Source organism: Sander vitreus, chromosome 19 (genome assembly GCF_031162955.1).
Source record: "Sander vitreus isolate 19-12246 chromosome 19, sanVit1, whole genome shotgun sequence".
Taxonomy (NCBI): Eukaryota; Metazoa; Chordata; class Actinopteri; order Perciformes; family Percidae; genus Sander; species Sander vitreus.
Window position 1 is genome coordinate 7,675,887 of NC_135873.1, and position 21,587 is coordinate 7,697,473.

A 21,587-nucleotide genomic window follows, 5' to 3' on the forward strand; every position below is an offset into this window, starting at 1 on the left:
ACAAACCATCCAGTGGTTGTTGAGATATTTCTGCCCAACCAACTGGCAGACCAACATTGTCAAACACAGATGCCTTGCTACTAGCGCAGTAAATAGGTCATTACACACACACACACACACACACACACACACACACACACACACAGGTACTCTGTCCATTAGCACACACCTGCAGAAACATACATTTTCCATATATTCCATGACCCTACTTGTTAAACAACAACACAGAGCTGGAACATAACAGGCACACTGTACTCTGAACTGTACATACATTGCTTTTGGCCATGAGTCAGTGTAATTCATGTTTTCCCTGTATCAAACAGCCTTCTGTCCTCTCAATATTACATTTCATTAACCTTTTCCTTTCTTCTTCTCATAACACACCTCCTCACCCGTCACTTCCACTTCCCTCCTCATCCTCCCCCCACTCCCCCTTTTGAACCTTGCGTCTCTCCACGCCTCTACTCTTGATTCTCCCTCCTTCCTCTTCTTCTCCTCTCCCGTCTTTTCCTAACCTCTGAGGACAGCAGGATGGAGGACAGGGTGTGGACTGTGTGCTTTCTTGTCATTCTGACGCTGGGATGGACTGACGCTCAGAGTCACAACAACTTCACCAGGTAAACTGAGAGATTTGAGATATTCCACATGTAAGTGTGTGTGGCAACTCCATGGCTATCAATGTCCCTCTTGTGCATCTGTTTTCTTGCCTACATCCTGCGTGTGCACATGTGGCATGCCATTTTCAAGCCCACATCTGTCTAGATTAACTACTGTGTGTATGTGTTTTCCTCTGGTTGCAGTATTATGATTACAGAAAGCGCAGTAGAAATAGAAGGTTGCAGTGGAAGATGTGGTTGGCATCTCGTAAACACACAAAATGATAGCATGCTGTAATTGATGTAGTGATTTAACTGGGAAGATGTACAGTAGCTTGCCCTCATGTCTGATGTTTTTGTCAAAGCTGGAAATAAATTCTGACTCTGTAAATGTTGAATTTCATTTTTAGAGTTGCTTGTTAAACCTGCCGTGTGCAATGCTATAGCTACTTACACACACACACACACACACACACACACACACACACACACACACACACACACACACAGGGTGTAAATTGAACACAAACAAAATGCCTGTGGGCTCTTCAGCTCCAGAGGGTCAGAAAGGAGGGACTCCACTGCCACTGGGTTTTTCTGACCAAATGCGGCCTTATAGTACCGCAGCAGAAACAACGCATGCTTGAAGAGCATGACAGAAAAGAAAAAGGGCCACTAAATGGGTTGATGCTCACAGAAATGTAAAAGATGACAAATTTGGACCTTTGTTTCTCCAAGAAACAAGCACAAAAACAACAAAAATGTAGCCACAAAGTCAAGTTTGATGATAAAACACAGCCCATTTTAAAGACTCAAACTAACAAGATGCCAGAGCAACCAACATCTAAAATGAACAAGTCTGCTGCTAAATTAAAAGTTAAGGTTTGCCCTGCTTTGATCTGTTTATCTGAGTTTGTGTCACCAAACTCCATGTGAGCTGGCTGTTGAAAGTGCCTGCCTGCTAAAAGTAAATACGTGTTACTGACAACTTTCTTGTGGCACAGCCAGTGTGTGGTGAAATCTCACAGCACATATACTGTATATTGACAGTCTTCCTGGCTCGGTTTGACCAACTTTTAAGGAAAAAAACAAACCAGGATCGAGAGTTCATTGGGAACCTCCCCGGACTCGGGGAACAGAGACAGACTGTGCCACTGTGGTTTTCAGCGTGGATGTAAAAGTGTGTGCATGCGCTCTGCCTTACTGCTCTCAGTAAAGCTGTGTTTTCTTCCAGTGCAGCAAGTTAAAAGCAGTCGATGGTGGTTGTGTATTACTCTTTTTAGGCCCATCTTCCACTGTGGAGGCCACCTGGTCACAGACACAGGCATCGTGGCCAGTGAAGGATTCCCCAGTCACTACAAACCCAACAGTAAATGCACCTGGTACATCACTGTGAGTCATTTTTGTAATCACTACACCATTACATTGGACACAAACTCAACAGAGTGGCTGATATTGTCATCTGACCAGGGTGTGCATCAAAAATAAAATCCATTTCATTCACAATAAGCGTAGGAAATTAAGGGGAACAAAGGACAAAAATGCCCCAACAAATCTCGGAATGCCCCAAAAAATTTTTTATCGAGAACCCATTGCCGCCAAGATTTCAATTTAAATAATTATATAATATTTACCAGCTTAGGCCAATATCCTAATCGTACATTAACTCATTTAATTTCCATTTCTGTCTTTAACATAGAAACAACCAGTGCTGTTACATACAGTATAAATGCACTGATAAAAGTATGCTTTTTATTTAGGTGCTGAATACTGTATGCATTTTAATCTGGGTTCATTTTACGTAAAAAAAGCAACTTTATGAAGTTGTAAGTATCTTAAAAAAAATGTAAGTTTCCTAAAACATGGTAAAACTACACAGGTGATCGATATTGGCTGATTAGACCTCCTCTCAGGTGTGAACAGACAGTGCTTGATTAGCATCTCCCTGACTCCCCCCGTTAGCTTTGTTACATCAGCTAGGGCAGACAAATTACACCTTTAGCATCCTATTAGTGTGGTGTTTGTTATTATAATTAATAATAGCTCTGGTCACCTTCAACCAATCAGCCAAAATAAGTGAAAACACCTGCGTTAGTGTACAATTAAGGATAAATGACAAGAAGAGAACATTCATCAAGTCAGCAAACTAATTAAGTAACGTTAGTTACACAAGCAGCAGCTAAGTTACTCATGCTAACATTAGCCACTATTAGCAACTGGTCATGACAGGTCAAGTGAGGCTATAGCGACAAAAGCTTTGAGTTTATTGAATTGAGCAAGGTTGCATTTTTTATTGTTAATGAGTTGAACTTCTCAAATTGTAAAATGAACGTCTTATTTGGCCTTTCAGAAATTATAGTGTCGCTTCAAAGTGCTCTTTTTCCATTTATGTATTAATTGATAACAGCTTGTGAGACTTGCGTGGGCTGTGTTGAGTTCCAGTTTTATTTCTCAGGTTGCAACATTTAATGCTAACTTTTGAATGTACAGAAATGTGGACTAAAAAGTGAACTGGTGTTGAGTTCTTTTTGACTTAAAACCAATTTTCCCCTTGAGTAACTTTAGATTTGGACAAACAAGCATAAAACAAACAGAGATTAAAGCCGACAGCCTCACAGCAGGCTGCCTACAACTCTTCCACTATAGATAAAATGACTGTCCTTATTCCTTCTCAGCTTGATCTGGAACATACCATCTGCTCAGGTAAACACAGGGTGAGCTAGACTAATACAAAGCTCATAAAGATTACTGGATAACAAACAAAACCTTAATTTAAGATTCCTTTGTTAACTGCAGACAATCACATTTTATCTTTGAGGTACACATACACTTATGAGTGCTCAACTTTAAAAGAAACAGAAAGTTTTACTGCTTCTCTCACAACTTGGCAGAGCCCTCTCACTGCCTGCGTAGAGGACCTAATGATAAGCACCTGATGTTACTTTAACTAATTAAGCCGATGATCATCACCAACATGACAAGCAGGACACCAACTAAACATTCCACTTTTAACACTTTTTACAAGCTTTATTTGGTTTCTTTTATAATCTGACTGATAAATGAACATATTAATTCAAACATTGGATCTAAAATTATTTAAAGGTCGCATGGCATGAAAATGTCACATTTTTTAACATTAATATGCATTCCCCCAGCCTGCCTATGGTCCCCCAGTTGCTAGAAATGGAGATAGGTGTAAACCGAGCCCTGGGTATCCTGCTCTGCCTTTGAGAAAATGAAAGCTCAGATGGGCCGATCTGGAATCTTGCTCCTTATGAGCTCATAAGGGGAAAGGTTACCTCCCCTTTCTCTGCTTTGCTCGCCCAGAGAATTTGGCCCACCCATGAGAGAGAGACATCATGGCTTTCAAACGAGCAAAGTGGCAGTTGGTCAAGGCCACACCCCCACTTTCCACCTTGCCCCCCCCTCTCTCCTCCTCAATAGCTACAGAAACAGAAATGGCACATACTAAGGAAAGCTCATTGTGGGACTGGCTCTAGAGGCTGTAATTCTGCACCAATACTGAAATTCAGCCTTGGTGCAGAATTACAGTATTAGGGGACCACTAAGGTCTATATAAAAGCATCCAAAGAGCACCATGTCATGGGACATTTAACACACAAACAAAAACTGTAAAGGCAGCCTTTTTTAAACTCATGACTCCATCCATTAAGACTGCGCCATTACACCACATTTAATAATCTATTATTATAATGTTTTGTGCATCACTTTATACACGTTCCCCCCAAAAAATTGGTCTGTTATATTTGGAAACTTGATGGAGGTAATGACTAGAATTTAAACTGAGTTCTGCTGCTACGTGAGTTTAGTACATTTTAAAACTATCTTTACAAAAATCTAACACTTCAAATGCAATCTGGGAGGGTATATCAATGTTTGTTTTGATGAAAACATTTGACATTTTGAATATTGACCCCTAGTCCTTTTCATAATCTGTGGTCACATGAGGCTTTTTCGAGCAATCCTTCCTCAAAGCATCACCTGTCGCACCCTCCAGGTCCCAGAGGGCCACGTGGTCATGCTGTCTTTCCGCCTCTTCGACATGGAGGCTGACCCCACCTGTCGGTACGACTACCTGGACGTCTACAATGGTCACACCCGCTTGGTGCAGAAGTTGGGTCGTTTCTGTGGGACGTTCCGGCCTGGAGCCCTCATCTCCACCTCCAACACCATGATGTTAGACATGGTGTCAGACGATGCTACTGGAGGAAGAGGCTTTCTCGCTTCCTTTAGCGCAGGGAAGCCACATGTGGAAGGTGTGGACATGTAATCCCACAGAAGCACACAGGCCACGATGAACTACTGAAGATGAAGCTATGCAGTTTTGTGTAGTGATGTGGTTGTATTGGCCGATGTTCTTACATATTTTTATTGTCTTTGAAAAAGGGTAACACAATCATCTCTGGAATAAACAAATCACTACTATCTGTCAGCTATATGAAAGCTTATCAGCATCCCCCTAAAAAGCATGTATGTTTCTTTTTGCCTCAAATACAGTACCACAGGCAAAAAACATCCTCTTATTTGAAAGAGGTGCATTAGCATTTCCTATTTTTTTTCTATTCCCATAGAGAATCAGTTCTGTGGAGGACGTCTGACCAAATCGCAGGGCTCTGTCAAGACGCCCAACTGGCCCAACTCTAATTACCCAGCAGGCATCAGCTGCTCCTGGCACATCTCTGTAGAACCAAGCAATGTGAGCTATTGCACTTTGTGTTTCTTACTAGTTGTGTATCTAAAAGGTCCCCTTTTAAAGACTCAGACAGTGACATCTCAGAATATTATAAATGTAATGATTTTAAGTTAGTCATCAACAGACGTGTTGAAGTCCAACTAAAATTTCAATTCATTTTTGCAGTCTATGAACCATTGGTGTTTGTTTTTAATTGTGTACTTAGTTAAAATGTTACTCACCAGAAAGAAGTCATTTGAATCTTATTCATGTTTCTGAAATTGGCATGAAATTCTGAAATTGGTGTGAAATTTTGGTGAAAAGTAATAGCGGGAATCAGCGCTAATGATATTAAGCTAGGCTAAGTAGCTAGGCTAGTTACTATTCCACTTCAAATGAAATACAAACTTAACAACAGGTCGACACAAAAGCTGAGGAAACGTCTAAAATGAATATGTTGCAAGGTTAGCTAGCTAGTTTGTTCTAGCTTGCTAGCTTGGAATAGAATTTTTTTTTTGACTGTTGTGAAGGGACAGAAGGCTTAAATGTGATTAATAGAAAGCACTGTACAGGCTCATTGGAAAAGGGTAAGAAATATATAGTAAAATGGTTTTATACTCATTAGACAGATAAATATCCACAATGTTAACATTATAGATTTTAGATTTTCTAGGTGTGTTGAATAAGGTTAGTTGATGCAGGAGAAGGAGAAATTAAAATAGAAGTGAAGGGGCCCATCACAAGAAAATGTTCAACCTCAGGTCCCTGATCTGTACGTGTGTGTGTGCGAGTGTGTGACAGCGGCCTTATGACGAAGTTCAAATGAAAGACTTCATTGAGTGCCTGAAGGTGTGTTCATGTGTACCAAGAGATTGAACGTAAGGAAAGAGGGAAGGAAGCACGAGCGAGGGAGAGAGTAAATGCCCTTCTGTATTCCATAAGTCTGGCCCTTCTCCTCCTCCTCCACCACTATTACCTACTGTACGGCACTGTGCTGGATTCATGAAAACCAGTCAGGAATAAACATGTACCAGCTCAAATTTCATTCCTTGTCATAAATTTCATAGTTTGTTCTGGCATGTTTTGTGTGTTCATTGCCACCTCTTCCCCAGGTGATCGAGGTGAAGTTTGTGAAGCTGGACTTGGAGGCTGACATGTACTGTCGCTACGACTATGTGGCATTGTTCAACGGGGGAGAGAGGGATAACTCGCGGCGGATCGGTAAATTCTGCGGAGATAGGTCACCAGGGTGAGATTACTGATCAGGAATGGGTGGCAAAAGAGGCCAAACACTAACGGTTCTTTGCATTTCCACATGTGTCTTTCCCCTTTGCTAATCCTCCTCCTTCACACCTTTTTCTGTCTATTTTCCCTTTCCTTTACATAGAACAATAGTGACAAACGGGAACGAGCTCCTTGTCCAGTTCATCTCTGACCTCAGCGTAACGTCAGATGGCTTCATGGCCCACTACTCCAGTGTGCCTCGAGGGTCTCGGACGCCCACCGTCGGGGGAGACTTCATCTTTCGACCTGAAACGACCTCAACGCCACAAAGAACAGTCGTGAAACCAAGCAAACCCACCAAACCAACCCCCAAACCTAGGCCTGGCCTCCAGCCTAAACCCACCCCAAAAACGACCAAAAAGCCACTGGTGAAGATACCCCTGAAACCTCCAACACGCAAACCTATTGTCAAGCCTGCAGTCAAGCCCACGGCTAAACCCAAACCAGCTAAACCCACACCTAAAGCACCTGTGAAAAAGCCTGCGCCTAAACCTGGAACTAAACCTACTCCCAAACCTAAGATTATTAAGCCAACGCTCAAACCATTCTTCAAGCCTAAACCCACACGTAAGCCTGCACTGAAGACCAAGCCCACCTTAAAACCTGGTGTCAAACCAGTAAAGCCAACCTCCAAGAGTGGAGTTAAACCAACAGCCAAACCCAAGATTAAGCCTAAGGTGACACCTAAACCTGGAGTTAGCAAAACAGTGACGAAGAAGCCTTTTATGAGCAAGAAACGTAAGTGGAAGTAATTGATTTCTAAGTTAACAATCTGCACTTTGCTTTCATGTACTGAACATGTGCACACCTGTATCGAGAAGCAAGTTAATGTGCTTACCATGTGTTTGTGTTTGTTGTCGTGTGTGTGTGTGTGTGTGTGTGTGTGTGTGTGTGTGTGTGTGTGTTTTTTTTCTTCAGCTTTACCACTGAACCCACTGTGTATACAAGCCTGTAAGAGGACAGGAACTCTCCAATCCAGCTTCTGCCCACATAACTTTGGTAAGCGACATCAGCTGCCCCTCGAGTCTGCAGAAAACATAAGCATAACTTGAATATTTAACTGTTTAGAATGATTTAGTTTGGCAATAATTGGTGTATAATTTGTAAAAGAAATACCATTCAATTACTTTCTCTTTCTTGGCATACTTTCTTATTTTTCTCTTTTATACTTATCTGTCTTTCAGTGATTACGGGTAAGGTTACATCTGTGACCACTGGTCCGAGGGGCTCAGCGACAGTTGAGGTATACATAATCAAGGCCTATAAGGCAGGACAACTGAACATCACCAAATCAGGGCCGATCATGTCGGTCACATTGACCTCCACCTGCAAGAGATGCCCTGGGCTACTCAAAGGTACAGTGGAACTAGCTGTATTTACAGAATTTCTCTGCATGTCACACACGTAACATTTGTAGTGACTGAAATTTACCCATAGCATAGCATAATTGTCAGGTAGTGAAAGTTGAAATCAAATGATAAATCAGGAAACTTTGCTACAGACAGTACACAACTACTTTGCATTGATCCTGCAATTTACCCTCTGATGCATAAAAATAATATTAAAAAAAAAATGCATCAGTTCTTGCAAATACACAAAAAATATAAACTCAGATCAGTCATTTTCCCATCTTTTTCTAATGTATTACCACAAAGAGCACAAACAGTCATTGTATGCAGATTATTTAATTCTTTATTTAATCAATATATCCCTATCATAAAAATCTGTCAATGTAGGAAATAAAACTGTCTGATTACAAATGGGATGCAATTGGGTCTTTGTTTGGTTCTTTTTGGAAGTAATTATTGTAATAAATAATGACTATTATAGAGTATAACAAAGAAAAGAGTATTTTAGTATCACTTGCTGATTGAATTGCTACAGTTTATTACAAATTATATTTGTCCTTAATTTAACACACCCAGCTCCTCTGATATGGGTGAGCTGGTATTTAATATATTTTGACTCATTTTTCTCTCTTGTTCAGGCCGGAACTACGTGTTGATGGGAAATGTCGACGCACAGGGCAACGGCCTTCTCAGCCCCTCCAGCTTCACTCTCCTCTATAAGCCCATTCACACCAAAGCACTGGCCAACCTCTCACGCAAATCGTGCTAACATTACAGGCCAGCCCACCAAAGATGGACAGCCCTGACTATCTATCTGAAAAAATGAAACTTAACATAAAGAATGAAAATATTATCCAAACCTAATTTTTTACACAATGCAATACTGTAGTGAAAATTATTTAAAAGAATAAACATACACCATTAAGTATAATATTTTGTATTTTGTATGTAAATTGTAATATTTCTATGATAAAACATGTGCATCAATAAAACATGATTTGAATATGTCCTTCCTGGTATTTTCCATTAAGTATGACATGAAAAACAAATGTATATCAGACACAGATCAAAACACAGATGTAGTTTATTGTCATTAAATCCACCCTGAATTGGGATCTACTGTGTAGGTTTGTTGTCTTTAAGTTCAATCCAATTCATCCCCACAAAAGCGTGCATAATCATCATCATCATCATCATCATCATTGTCATTCAGATTTTTTAAAATCTTTTTCTGCTGGAAAATAAATGCATCTTGCAGATATAGGTTCCCCTTCCCCCTGTTTCCAGTCTTTGTGATAAGCTAAGCTAAGCTAACCAGCTGCTAGCTATAGCTTCATTTTAACAGTACAGACATGAGAATGGTGTCATTCTTCTCATTGAACATATATATAATATAATATTACTAATAATAGAATATAACTAATAGGCAAATAGTTGAATTTAAATGTGTTTTCACAATGTAAAAAAGAGACCATGTGGTTCGTTGACCAGTATCTCATACAGGCCAGGGTCCCAGAGACCCGAAGGCCAGGGCGACGGTAGTAGAGAAATACTATCGAATACAGGCCAGGGTCCCAGAGACCCCAAAGGCCGAGGCCACAGTAGCAGGGGAAATATAATCAAATACAGCCCAGGGTCCCAGAGACCCGAAGGCCAGGGCGACGGTAGTAGTGAAATACCACTGAATACTGGCCAGGGTCCCAGAGACCCCGGGGCCACGGTAGCAGAGAAATACCATCGAATACAGGACGGGTCCCAGAGACCCAAAGTCCGAGGTCACGGTAGTAGTGAAATACCACTGAATACAGCCCAGGGTCTCAGAGACCCGAAGGCCTGGGCAACGGTAGTAGTGAAATACCATTGAATACTGGACGGGTCCCAGAGACCCGAAGGCAGAGGCCGCGCTAGTAGAGAAATACGATCAAATACAGGCCAGGGTCCTAGAGACCCGAAGGCTGAGGCCGCTGTAGTAGAGAAATACCATCGAATACAGCACGGGGTCCCAGAGACTTGAAGGCCGAGGTCGCGGTAGTAGTGAAATACCATTGAATACAGCACGGGGTCCCAGAGACCCGAAGGCCGAGGTCGCGGTAGTAGTGAAATACCATCGAATACAGCACGGGGTCCCAGAGACCCGAAGGCCGAGGTCGCGGTAGTAGTGAAATACCATTGAATACTGGCCAGGGTCCCAGAGACCCCAAAGGCAGAGGCCGCGGTAGTAGTGAAATACCATTGAATACAGCCCAGGGTCCCAGAGACCCCGAAGGCCAGGGCCACGGTAGCAGAGAAATACGATCGAATACAGGCCAGGGTCCCAGAGACCCCAAAGGCCGAGGTCACGGTAGTAGTGAAATACCATTGAATACAGGACGGGTCCCAGAGACCCGAAGGCAGAGGCCGCGCTAGTAGAGAAATACCATTGAATACAGCATGGGGTCCCAGAGACCCGAAGGCCGAGGTCGCGGTAGTAGTGAAATACTATTGAATACTGGCCAGGGTCCCAGAGACCCCGAAGGCAGAGGCCGCGGTAGTAGTGAAATACCATTGAATACTGGCCAGGGTCCCAGAGACCCGAAGTCCGAGGTCACAGTAGTAGTGAAATACCATTGAATACAGCCCAGGGTCCCAGAGACCCCGAAGGCCAGGGCCACGGTAGCAGAGAAATACGATCGAATACAGGACAGGTCCCAGAGACCCGAAGGCAGAGGCCGCGCTAGTAGAGAAATACGATCGAATACTGGTCCCTGGGACCTGAAAGGCCAGGGCCACGTTAGTAGACGTGACGTGAAATGAAACAAGCGTGGGTCCCGGGGACCCGAAGGCCAATGCAAAAAGTCAAATAAACTGAACTCTGATCTCTGCTGTTTTGCTTTGCCTGTTTTTTTTTGCATGCATGCATGTTTTTGTTCTTTTGCTGCAGCTGTTTTGCTTGGTATATTTGTATTACTGCTTGTGTATGCTATCTTGTTCTGTTGTTGTATTGCCCGATGCTTGTGTGCTAGTATGTCATGTAGCCTATGTAAGTATTGGATGTGTTGGAAATGTTTGTATGTGTCTTTTTAATTTTTGACATTTCTTTTTTAGCCCCTACCCCTCTCCCCCAAGAGGCTTTGTCTTTTGCCAGGCTGCCATTGTAAATAAGTTTTAGTAAATAAAAAATAAAAGGCAAACAGGTAGCATGTCTTGTTGCAGTAAAACAGTTATTGTCTTATTGTAATTGGGTTTGTAGATTGAGTAGATTCACACTTTACCTACAGTAGAGAAAAAGAAGCCAATAGTACACGTTTTATGTTACAGCCTCCTGCTAAAATTGTTTAAACAAAACTTCCCCCCTCATCAATCTACACGCAATACCTCACAATGACAAAGCAAAAACAGGAATTTTATTAAAAAGAAAAAAACTAACATATCACATTAACATTCAGACCCTTTAGGACACTTGAAATGTAGCCCAGGTGCCTCCCATCTGATGTTTCTACACCTTGACAGAGTCCACCTGTGGTAAATTCAGTTGATTGGACATGATTAGGAAAGGCACACACCTAGGTCTCACTGACAATTAAGTACTTTTTTATGCTCTTTCTTCTAGACTTTGCATTTTTCTTTTGAAAAAGTATAAAAAAAAAAAAAAAAAAAAAAAAAGTCTTTTTATGGAGTCACTCACTAACAAAGGTTGTGAACCACTGAGTTAACAAAAGCATAAATGTGTGCGTCCCAATGTTGCGAGGATTTCTTCATGTAGCGGCATCAGTGGGACATCTAGTGGCTTGTTAATATTATTTCAGTGAATGAAGAGAAAGCTTTGATATGAGTTCTCCCTAAACACAATGAACAGTTATTAATTCAGTTGTGTGCAACATTGATGTTTCAGCTCACAGTGTTTTCATCTATAGATTTACTCCTCCTTTTACTGATTGGTCAGTCTACTGCTTCAGCACAAGAAGAGGAGAAGGCTCAAGCAGCTCAAAGCCACGCTAGATGGTGTGAGGTTGTTGATGCAGGACGGTAGGAGAATGAAATGCACAGCAGGTTGTAGGCTTCAAGTAGATGTGAGGGGGATGTAGTGCATTTTGGTACTATGTGTCCCGCATGTGTATAAAATGATGCTTTAAGACTTCAGAAGTATTTTATGGAGTGTCGCAGCCATAAACATCAAAGCGTCTTGGGTTTCACCCAGTTTAAACATCATATAGCTTATATTTGATTATTATATATGGACGTACTCACGTGTAATAGGACTATACATATTTATATAATCTTTGTATTGTATACAGATACAACTGTTTTTTTTTTTCGACATATAGAATATGTATATAGATGCAGAATTTGTCATACATTTACATTTCTGATTTAATTTTGTATACTATTATTTTCATGTTTTTGCTTTTAATATTATTTTCTTCCTCTTTTTATTATTATTATTATTATTATTAGCCTCATAACTGGTTTGTATAAGCTATGTTGATTCCCTATATTTGTTGTGTTTTTTGATATTGCACAAAATCAATAAAATGTATGTTCAAAAACAGATATGCCAAATTGTAATTATATAAATGATATAACCAAGATGTAGCTGGTAGTCATTCAAAACTTAATTTGTTTAAAAAGTTAATAAATAAATATTAAAATGACTGAAAGAGACAATTTTGTTAATCATAATTATTTCTTTTTTCTTGTAGAGCAACACTTGGAATTGTTACAGCTGTATAACGTTAGCCATGTCACAATAACGGCTAACGTTACCCAATGTGTTTTTTTTCCACTTTTTTTGACATACTATACTATGACTTTTTTATCACTTTTTTTCGACAAACTATACTATGACTTTTTTTTTATCACTTTTTGCGACATATACTATGACTTTTTATCACTTTTTTTTCGATCTACCATACTATGACTTTTTTATCCCGTTTTTCAACATACTATAGTATGACTTTTATCACTTTTCTTGACATACTATACTATGATGTTATACCTTTTTCGAAATTACTGAATCAGCAACAGAACAAATTATCATTGAATTGTATTAATTTTATATTAATTGTATATACAATATATTGTGTGCATTTGTGTATATTATAACAACAATAATACATTCATTATTAATTATATGCACATATGTGTGTGTGTGTCCTGTACTTAGAACTGTCTATTTCTAATCCCATCACTCAGGATTTTAATACCAGCTGAAACTGGGCCTCCCTTTTTCCTTATCTATACGTTTATATGCCTTTCTCTGTTAACATGTCAGTCTGCTGTAAAAAAAATAGGGGAGCAGTTAGGCAAAACATTTGAACCTATCGTTTCTTACTCTCCCACTCTTTCAGCTATTTATACTGCTTCAGCTGCTTTTGATGCTTAAAGGCATCATAAAGTATTAGGCATCATAAAGTATTAAATATAGGCTTATGATGTATAAGAAACCACTGTCTATTACAGTAAAGTGCTTGTCAACAATCTTTACAAAACTTGACAAATCGTTTCTTACTCTCCCACTCTTTCAGCTATTTATACTGCTTCAGCTGCTTTCGATGCTTAAATCAAGTCTTATTTACAGATCCATACTTAATTCAATCCTAAAACTGTTCCATATCTTTCATTCATTAGGAGTTTTATACAACTTGTAAATTATTTTTGTACTTAATGAAAATATTGTACAGAGCTGATTGAGATTTCCTAATTTGACCCATTTCCTATTTTACCAACTCTTTCATTACTCTTTCAGTTAGTTCTTCATCCAACAATACATTACTGATACTATTCAACATTTCAATGGAACTCATATTAATTGAAACCATTTCCACTTTTTCAACTATTCTCACTATGTCACCTTCTTCTTACGCAATTATGCCAGCAATCCAGTTAAGCTTTAGCAATTTAGCTTTTCAGCATTCACAAGCATTTCCTGCAAGAAATGCATTTTTTTGTGTTTAAATAAGTCAGAATTTCAAGCTGGGGAAAGGAAAAGTGAAATTTACTATGTAACTGATACATATGAGGCATTGTTTGGGTGTATTGCCTGGGCTGATGTGGTCATGTACATCAGAAACAATGGTTGTAGAAGTCCCCCAGTGTTTTCAGCTACCTTTAGCACCCATCATCTACTGAGTGGAATTACCTGCTCTAAAGTTTCCAGGTTTCGCCATGAGCAGCTTTAACAAGTCTTACATGGATGTGGCATTTCCTTCATCACGTTGTTCATATTTGCAAGCTAATCGTAGACAGAGAATTAAGACTACATCACAATTTCCCCATTTGATTATTTGGCCGGAGTTAAAATAAAATAGCTATTTTAGTTTTATGAAGACTCTACTTCTTATTTCTTTCCATCCTAGTAACTAACCTGAGTGTTCTGTTGTGGAAAATCTCTCTGGTGTTCGGTGATGAAGCTGGAAATAAAGATTGAAACACTGTAGTTGTCTTTATTTTATTATTCTCTTGCAAGCAGAAGGAGACAGTTTAACAGAGTGCCAAAGCAGTCTGTGCAAGTGTTCAAAGTATTCCCTCTTTTGCAGAGTTCCCATATAACACATTTCTTTCTCTTTTAATTAATTCCTCAGGTAAGAAAATACAACATATCTTTGATTGTATCATGGTTAATATACTGTATGTGATCTTAATAGTTAGTATATAACTTCTAGCAGTAAAAACTCATCGGATACAGTTTGAGCTGTAGACTTATTTTAGTGTTGTGATTAAATAAGGAACAAACCAATGCATCAGGCATCATAAAGTATTAAATATAGGCTTATGATGTATAAGAAACCACTGTCTATTACAGTAAAGTGCTTGTCAACAATCTTTACAAAACTTGACAAATTGTCAACAAGCATGAGCATTAAAGTACAAAAAAGTCTAAATTAACTCACTAAAAACAGACATTTTATCATATTATTCTTTACTCTGCATCAAGTTTAAACCCAATCCCTGGCTCAACATGTAAACAATACATCTCATACATCTTTTGGACAGGAAGTGAGAGAAGAAAGTGTTCGGCAGGAGGTAGAAAAGGCTCAGCATTGAGAAAACGCAGACGTTATTTATAATCAGTGTAAAATGTACAGCATCTTGGAGTTAGGCATGTATCTACTGGGGCTCCCAAAACAAAGGTTGTGCAACTAGAAGTGCCATTATGAAACATGATAGGTGTTAAGATAAGACATATTAGTATTGTGTTGCAATGTATGAACCTTTAGCAGCCAACCCATTGTGTGCAGCCTCATGAGATACATCCTGTCTCCTCATTCGTTTGTTTGTCCCTAGACATTGTTGACGGGGTTGGCTCGGCCACACAGGCAGAAGCAGCAGAGGACACAGCAGCCGCCCACCAGGAACAGACCCAGGAGGATGTAGACCAAGGTTGTGGTCCAGAAGGCAAACAGGTAGAGAGTCCGGTCGCAGTAGGGATCCACATTAGTTGTATTCTTGTTGTAGTTAGGCTCATAAATAGAGTATATCCACACATTACCTAGACGATAAAGAAACTCAGAAAATAAATACATTGTGTATCTATCTAATTTTATATACAGACATTACAATATAAATATTTATTCTAATCTAACTTTAATAAACATTGTGCAATTTGGTCTAGTGTTCTTTTCATGTGTCATCTTCTGTGCATATGACTCCTCGATTGTTAGACTTTGTTACAGAAGGCTGCAACAGCACTGCTACGCTCTGAAACCCATTGTTTACAATGGCTTGTGCCATTTTTCATGTATACCTTAGGCCGGTTACACACTGGATGTGTTGCGCGAGCGTGTCAGCTGCGTGGCGTGCCCGTTTATATTTTGGCTCCTATGTTAACAGGTTAGAGCTTACACACTGCCGAACTGCGCCGAAAACACAGCAGTGCCGCGTCAGACACGTTTCTGGTGTGTAAAGACATAGAAATATCCACGCAGCTGACACGCAACAGAAACGCCACGCTCACGCCATGCAGGCATCATGGGTTTGTGTGCAGCTGTGTCAATTTCGTAAAAAGGGGTGGGATCTCTAGCAGACATATATGGACATCTAGTGGCCGATACATGTAACTAAAGTGTGTTGATTGTCCAACTGGGGCACCTTCAGGAGGCATATTGCAGCCGGGAGAAGCTGCAAATTAGTATTTATTAGGTACACCTGCCAGTCTAATACAACAGCTCTTGAAACTGTTTTAGTATTGTGATAATTTAAGAGGCTGTAGTTTGTGTTGTTGTCAAATTGTTGAATATAAATTTAGAATAGTGGTTTGACTGTTGGCCAGAACAAGTATTTCCCTTGAGCACGGTATGGTCACTTGCACTATTTTTGGTCGTGTTTCCTACTGTGAGCTCATCGTTCAGCCTGTTTAAACTCACCAGCAATAAACCAGCCGAAGAGAAAGGAAGATGTCAACGAGTTCCAGGCTGTGCAGACTTGACTGAGTGGGTTGGGGGCGCTGTCTTCGGTCTTTTGAGCGCAGGGCAGGCAGGAGAGCACCGCCAGCACCAGGCCAAAGACTCCCACCACAATTAAATAGATGGGGATGTAGCGCTGCCGCGGACAGTCATCCAGATGTACCGCACCTTTTGGACACATGGGTGACTACAGCAGATTAGTCACATGTAATTTATTCACGAGTGCAGAAAAAAATTCTGACTTTCTAACATTTAAAATATGATATTTCAGTGAAACAAACCAATAAAATGTCTGTAAATATGAACCACTCACCAATTGCAATCTGTGCAATGGGCATGACACATAAAAACAACTTTGAACATGCTGCAAGAAGAAAGAATTATATTAGGATATATATTGTGCCAAAATATGAACAATAACATTGCCATCAATGGGCTTATTTGCTAGCTAACAACCGCTATGGAAAAATCCAGCAAATAGATGCCACCTTAGGATACGTGAAACAGGTGATTTACAGGGTAACCATTTCCCCATGTATTTGTGTCTAATAGACTGATCTTTGAAATTGGTCCAGTATTGAGCGAGAACACAGTGACCGGTCCTTGCGAATGGGACTGCAATGTTACCTAATGGGGCAATTATGCACCCCCGATTTTTGTCCACTAAAAGTGATTGTTTTTTGCCTCTAACAGGCTCAGATTGTTATTATAAGTGTCTCACAACAGAAATACTCGGCTACAGAAATTATAGCTTTGTGTTATCTCATAGATTTTCAGTGCCATGGCTCAATATTTAAAGGTCCCATGACATGGTGCTCTTTGGATGCTTTTATATAGACCTTAGTGGTCCCCTAATACTGTATCTGAAGTCTCTTTTATATAGGCCTTAGTGGTCCCCTAATACTGTATCTGAAGTCTCTTTTATATAGGCATTAGTGGTCCCCTAATACTGTATCTGAAGTCTCTTTTATATAGGCATTAGTGGTCCCCTAATACTGTATCTGAAGTCTCTTTTATATAGGCATTAGTGGTCCCCTAATACTGTATCTGAAGTCTCTTTTATATAGGCATTAGTGGTCCCCTAATACTGTATCTGAAGTCTCTTTTATATAGGCATTAGTGGTCCCCTAATACTGTATCTGAAGTCTCTTTTATATAGGCATTAGTGGTCCCCTAATACTGTATCTGAAGTCTCTTTTATATAGGCATTAGTGGTCCCCTAATACTGTATCTGAAGTCTCTTTTATATAGACCTTAGTGGTCCCTAATACTGTATCTGAAGTCTCTTTCCAGAAATTCAGCCTTGGTGCAGAAAACAGCCTCTAGAGCCAGTCCCACAATGAGCTTTCCTTAGTATGTGCCATTTCTGTGTCTGTAGCTATTGAGGAGGAGAGAGGGGGGGGGGCAAGGTGGAAAGTGGGGGTGTGGCCTTGACCAACTGCCACTTTGCTCGTTTGAAAGCCATGATGTCTCTCTCTCATGGGTGGGCCAAATTCTCTGGGCGAGCAAAGCAGAGAAAGGGGAGGTAACCTTGCTCCTTATGACCTCATAAGGAGCAAGATTCCAGATCAGCCCATCTGAGCTTTCATTTTCTCAAAGGCAGAGCAGGACACCCAGGGCTCGGTTTACACCTATCGCCATTTCTAGCCACTGGGGGACCATAGGCAGGCTGGGGGAACTCACATTAATGTTAAAAAAACCTCAAAGTGAAATTTTCATGCCATGGTACCTTTAAATGATTTCAAGAATATGGATAAGGTCATTATAATTTGATGGCCGCCCGTATTCTTTTGAGCCAGAGTAGGCCTATACAGATGAAGAGCGGACGTGGGAGAGAGAGAGAGAGAGAGAGAGAGAGAGAGAGAGAGAGAGAGAGAGAGAGAGAGAGAGGCAGCGGGTGGTGATGACATCCTGTCACTGTTCTAGTTGCTCACCCTCAAAGGGAAGAGAGACAAAATCTAAGCAAAATGAAACTATGATGATTCAGTTGATCTCACCTAGTATCGGTGCTGGGGGTTGAGGAGGGCTGCGGATGTGTTGAACAAGCCCGCTGTTTGACATTATCAGTAATTAGGACTCTGACCTACAGAGGGAGGTTAAGAAGAGACAGAAGTGTAGACTAAAGTTACAATGTTATTAACAAGTAGAAGTCTGCATGCTGAAAAACATTTTTATTCAATGAGATCTTTATCAGCCGAAGGCAAGAACAAAACAAAGGTTTTAAGATGAGATGAAAATTAGATGACAAATGTTGATCCCATTGTTCTTTTGCCACCTTGTCCTTCAAAGGCAACATTTCTAATATACAGGAGGTAACATTTTCTACAGGGAGGATGGCGTTTAGATGATTTTTTTTTTTAAATTAAATTAAAGCTGCAATAAAGTAGTAAACTCAATTGACGCAAATTTATTTACCAGAGTTTGTTTTTTCCAGCTCGCAAGCCAACGGAGAGTTGCTAGACTGACCCTGGCTGCAAATTACATTTGCTGCCGCTAGGGTGCATCTAGATTTCTAGGCTACAAAAATGTAGCTTACTTTGTTTGCTGGTTTAGCCAAAACAGGATCATCCAGCAAAACTATACATTTAGGATGAGGATGAAACCAAGTGACTATTTGGCATTCTTACTTGACAAATTGCTAAATAATTGACTAATGGTTTCAGGGGTTCTTTTGTGAGTAATGTAGGCAGCACCAGGTTTTGACAAAGAAGAAGAATGCATGGAATACAAAAGGCGATATCTCTGGTTCTGCAACACTGATTTTTAAAAGAAAATTCATGAGTTTGACGATGTTGTAGAGTACAGTGTTAAATCTGTGATTTACTCTTTTAATGAATTAATCTAAGTTGGCTTCAACCATTTGTAAACAGTCAAAGACCCCTATTTGGATTACAAGTCAAACTCCACACTTCCGGTTTGTAATAAAGGCTTTGCGCTAAAAAACTTTAGACTCAAGACCAAGATGGGACAACCCTGATAACATCACTACAACATCTTCAGGACTGTCATGTTTGACAGCTCTCTTCAGAGTCACATACTTTAGACGACTGGTTTCAAGGTAGAGTAGTACTCCTGATGGCAAAACTGAATTAAATGAGTACAGTTGGGGGGGGGGGGTCTCTTTAAGCATTTGGGAAAATGACTCCTTGTCATAGATTTGAACTGTATTTGTGTTAAACATAAGTTGAAGACATATGGGTTTTTAAGGACCAGCAGGAATGATGCATGTGGCTGCTCATTAGAGTGATGTAATCATGGTTCAGGAGAATACAGCCACAATTCAATTTAGTTTTTATGCAATTCCTAATTATGAGTGTCCAGCATAGACTGAACATTTGATTCCACAGAATGGGGGAACCTGAATGCAAGACATAGTTTATGTTGACACACGTACAGTACTTGTGTGAAGTAAGAATAGCCTGTGTACTAAGTACAACTTAAAAACAGACATGAAGGAAATGTAGGACAAACTATGTGAAACTGAAGATTGTTTTAGTCCAATTTTAAATGATTAACTAATAGTTAGCCTAAATTGTAGATTTAGTATACAATGTCAACAGGCAGCCTAAATAAAACAATAAAACAATCGACTCCAAGTACTTTCCATTTCAGTTTCAAATACAACACTCACGTGTACGAAACTTTAGTAAAACGTTCTAAACAAATGCTGTAAAACCAGAAACTCCACCGTTAAACATTGGCCTCGCATTTTATTTTTAGGTTCATGTTTAATGTTTTCTGCCCCGCCCCGGTAAGTTATAGCACCGACATCAACTTCTGGTGTCTGATTTAAACTACAAATAACCGCACAAAGTGTGAAGGTAGTAGTAAGTAGTACTGCAAATGAAAATGTCCCTGTTTGTTGTTTTATTCTTTCCACTTACCTGAGAATGTGTCTGAGCTTTACCTTCCTGCTGTCTGCTGGTGTGACTCTGACAGCCGCGCCTCGACTACCACCGCCTCTTGAAAGCGCGCATGCCCAGAGCGGCGTTCACGCGATCAGCTGATAGTGAAGTTAACTGACTCCGGTCTGCTAAAATGCACATTTTCGGTTGTACTTTTCTTAAGTCGAAGTACGAATATCACACTGTAAAAATGCCCTGTTTCAAGCAAAAGTTCAAAATGTTACTTAGGTAAAAGTACAAAAGTATTAGCAGAAAAAAGCAGGCTGCTTAAAATATTAAAATGAAAAGTACTCATTAGGCAGCAGAATGGCTCCTTTATTAATCAGTGGTGGAATGTAACTAGTAGTACATTTACTCAAGTACTGTACTTGTGTACAACTTTAAGGTACTTGCACTTTACTGTACTGTACTTGTCTTTTTTTTTCATGTCACTTTCTACTTTTTACTCCACTACATTAATCTGACATCTTTAGTTACTAGTTACTTTACATATTAAGATTAAACACACGTAGTTTATAAAATTATGTTTTTTATTTATAAATGAAACTACCTAACAATATAATGACCTACATGTACAGCTGAAATGATTAGCTGATTAAACACTAGTTGATTAACAGAACTCTTTTGATCATTTCCAGTTTCTAAAATGTATTTTTCGACACTTACATATAGCCTACATACTTTTACTGTATGTAAAACATACTCATTACATTTCAATCAGGTTTCAAATAATAAAATAATCTAAAATAGTTGTACGGTACTGTACTTTGCAAAGCAAATTCATATGACCATGTACATTTTTGTATAATGAATGTAAATGAAGTTTTGAGTCTGTACACCTGCTTGACCCCCACATTTAAAATGTATACAGGCACAGGGTTGTCAGGGTGCATTTCGGACAGGGCACCTGTTGGACTTCTTTAAGATTACAGAGAAAAGTTAAAAGAAATTAAGAATTACCAAAAACAATCAGAGAGGGTTGGCCAAAGAGTTCATTAAGATCTAAGCTGTAAAGGTTATTAAAGTGTCATAAAACGAAGATAAAATAGATGGATAAAATGAAGTATCATAGCATAATTGTACCAAAGTGTGCTGAAATATGAACACTTAAAATAAACACACATTCAAACACACCTTCACTTTCAAAAGCAGCACTCAAATATACTAACAGGCTCAGGATAAACAAATACTGTCAAGTGAGAAGAGATAAAGGTTGACCAAGACTTCGCCTTTTATCTTAACTTAGTTTGCATTTGAACAGAGGTGTGGCCACATACAGTAGCGACTGCACAGTAGGTAGGAGTGCTGTCAGCCGCAGTAATGTTGCAGTCTCAATAATCTCCATAATCAAAAAGGTAGAATATGAAAAACATTTAGTA

General features: G+C 39.7%; 2 protein-coding genes across 5 annotated transcripts; one reads left to right on the top strand and one right to left on the bottom strand.

Annotated features, from left to right (window-relative positions):
• The first annotated feature begins 455 nt into the window (after window positions 1-455).
• On the top strand, window positions 456-8,930 carry pcolceb (procollagen C-endopeptidase enhancer b). Its single transcript, XM_078275882.1, has 9 exons — window positions 456-617; window positions 1,880-1,988; window positions 4,615-4,873; window positions 5,189-5,313; window positions 6,402-6,538; window positions 6,677-7,311; window positions 7,492-7,572; window positions 7,758-7,928; window positions 8,561-8,930. Exons 1-9 carry the CDS (start codon window positions 532-534, stop codon window positions 8,689-8,691), a joined length of 1,734 nt encoding a protein of 577 aa, XP_078132008.1. The 5' UTR covers window positions 456-531; the 3' UTR covers window positions 8,692-8,930.
• A 5,405-nt stretch (window positions 8,931-14,335) lies between these two features.
• On the bottom strand, window positions 14,336-20,272 carry LOC144534401 (transmembrane protein 272). Of its 4 annotated transcripts, XM_078276308.1 has the most exons (5): window positions 20,188-20,272; window positions 18,301-18,386; window positions 16,617-16,667; window positions 16,265-16,471; window positions 14,336-15,390 (listed from the first exon to the last, which is right to left on the bottom strand). In XM_078276308.1, the coding sequence occupies exons 2-5, from the start codon at window positions 18,362-18,364 to the stop codon at window positions 15,182-15,184; spliced, it is 531 nt and encodes a 176-aa protein (XP_078132434.1). In that variant the 5' UTR covers window positions 18,365-18,386; window positions 20,188-20,272; the 3' UTR covers window positions 14,336-15,181. The 4 variants fall into 4 exon arrangements, with proteins under 4 accessions (XP_078132434.1, XP_078132435.1, XP_078132437.1 ...); XM_078276309.1 differs by lacking the exon at window positions 16,617-16,667; XM_078276311.1 differs by lacking the exons at window positions 16,617-16,667; window positions 20,188-20,272 and having other exon boundaries at window positions 16,265-16,490; window positions 18,301-18,388.
• Window positions 20,273-21,587: the final 1,315 nt, after the last annotated feature.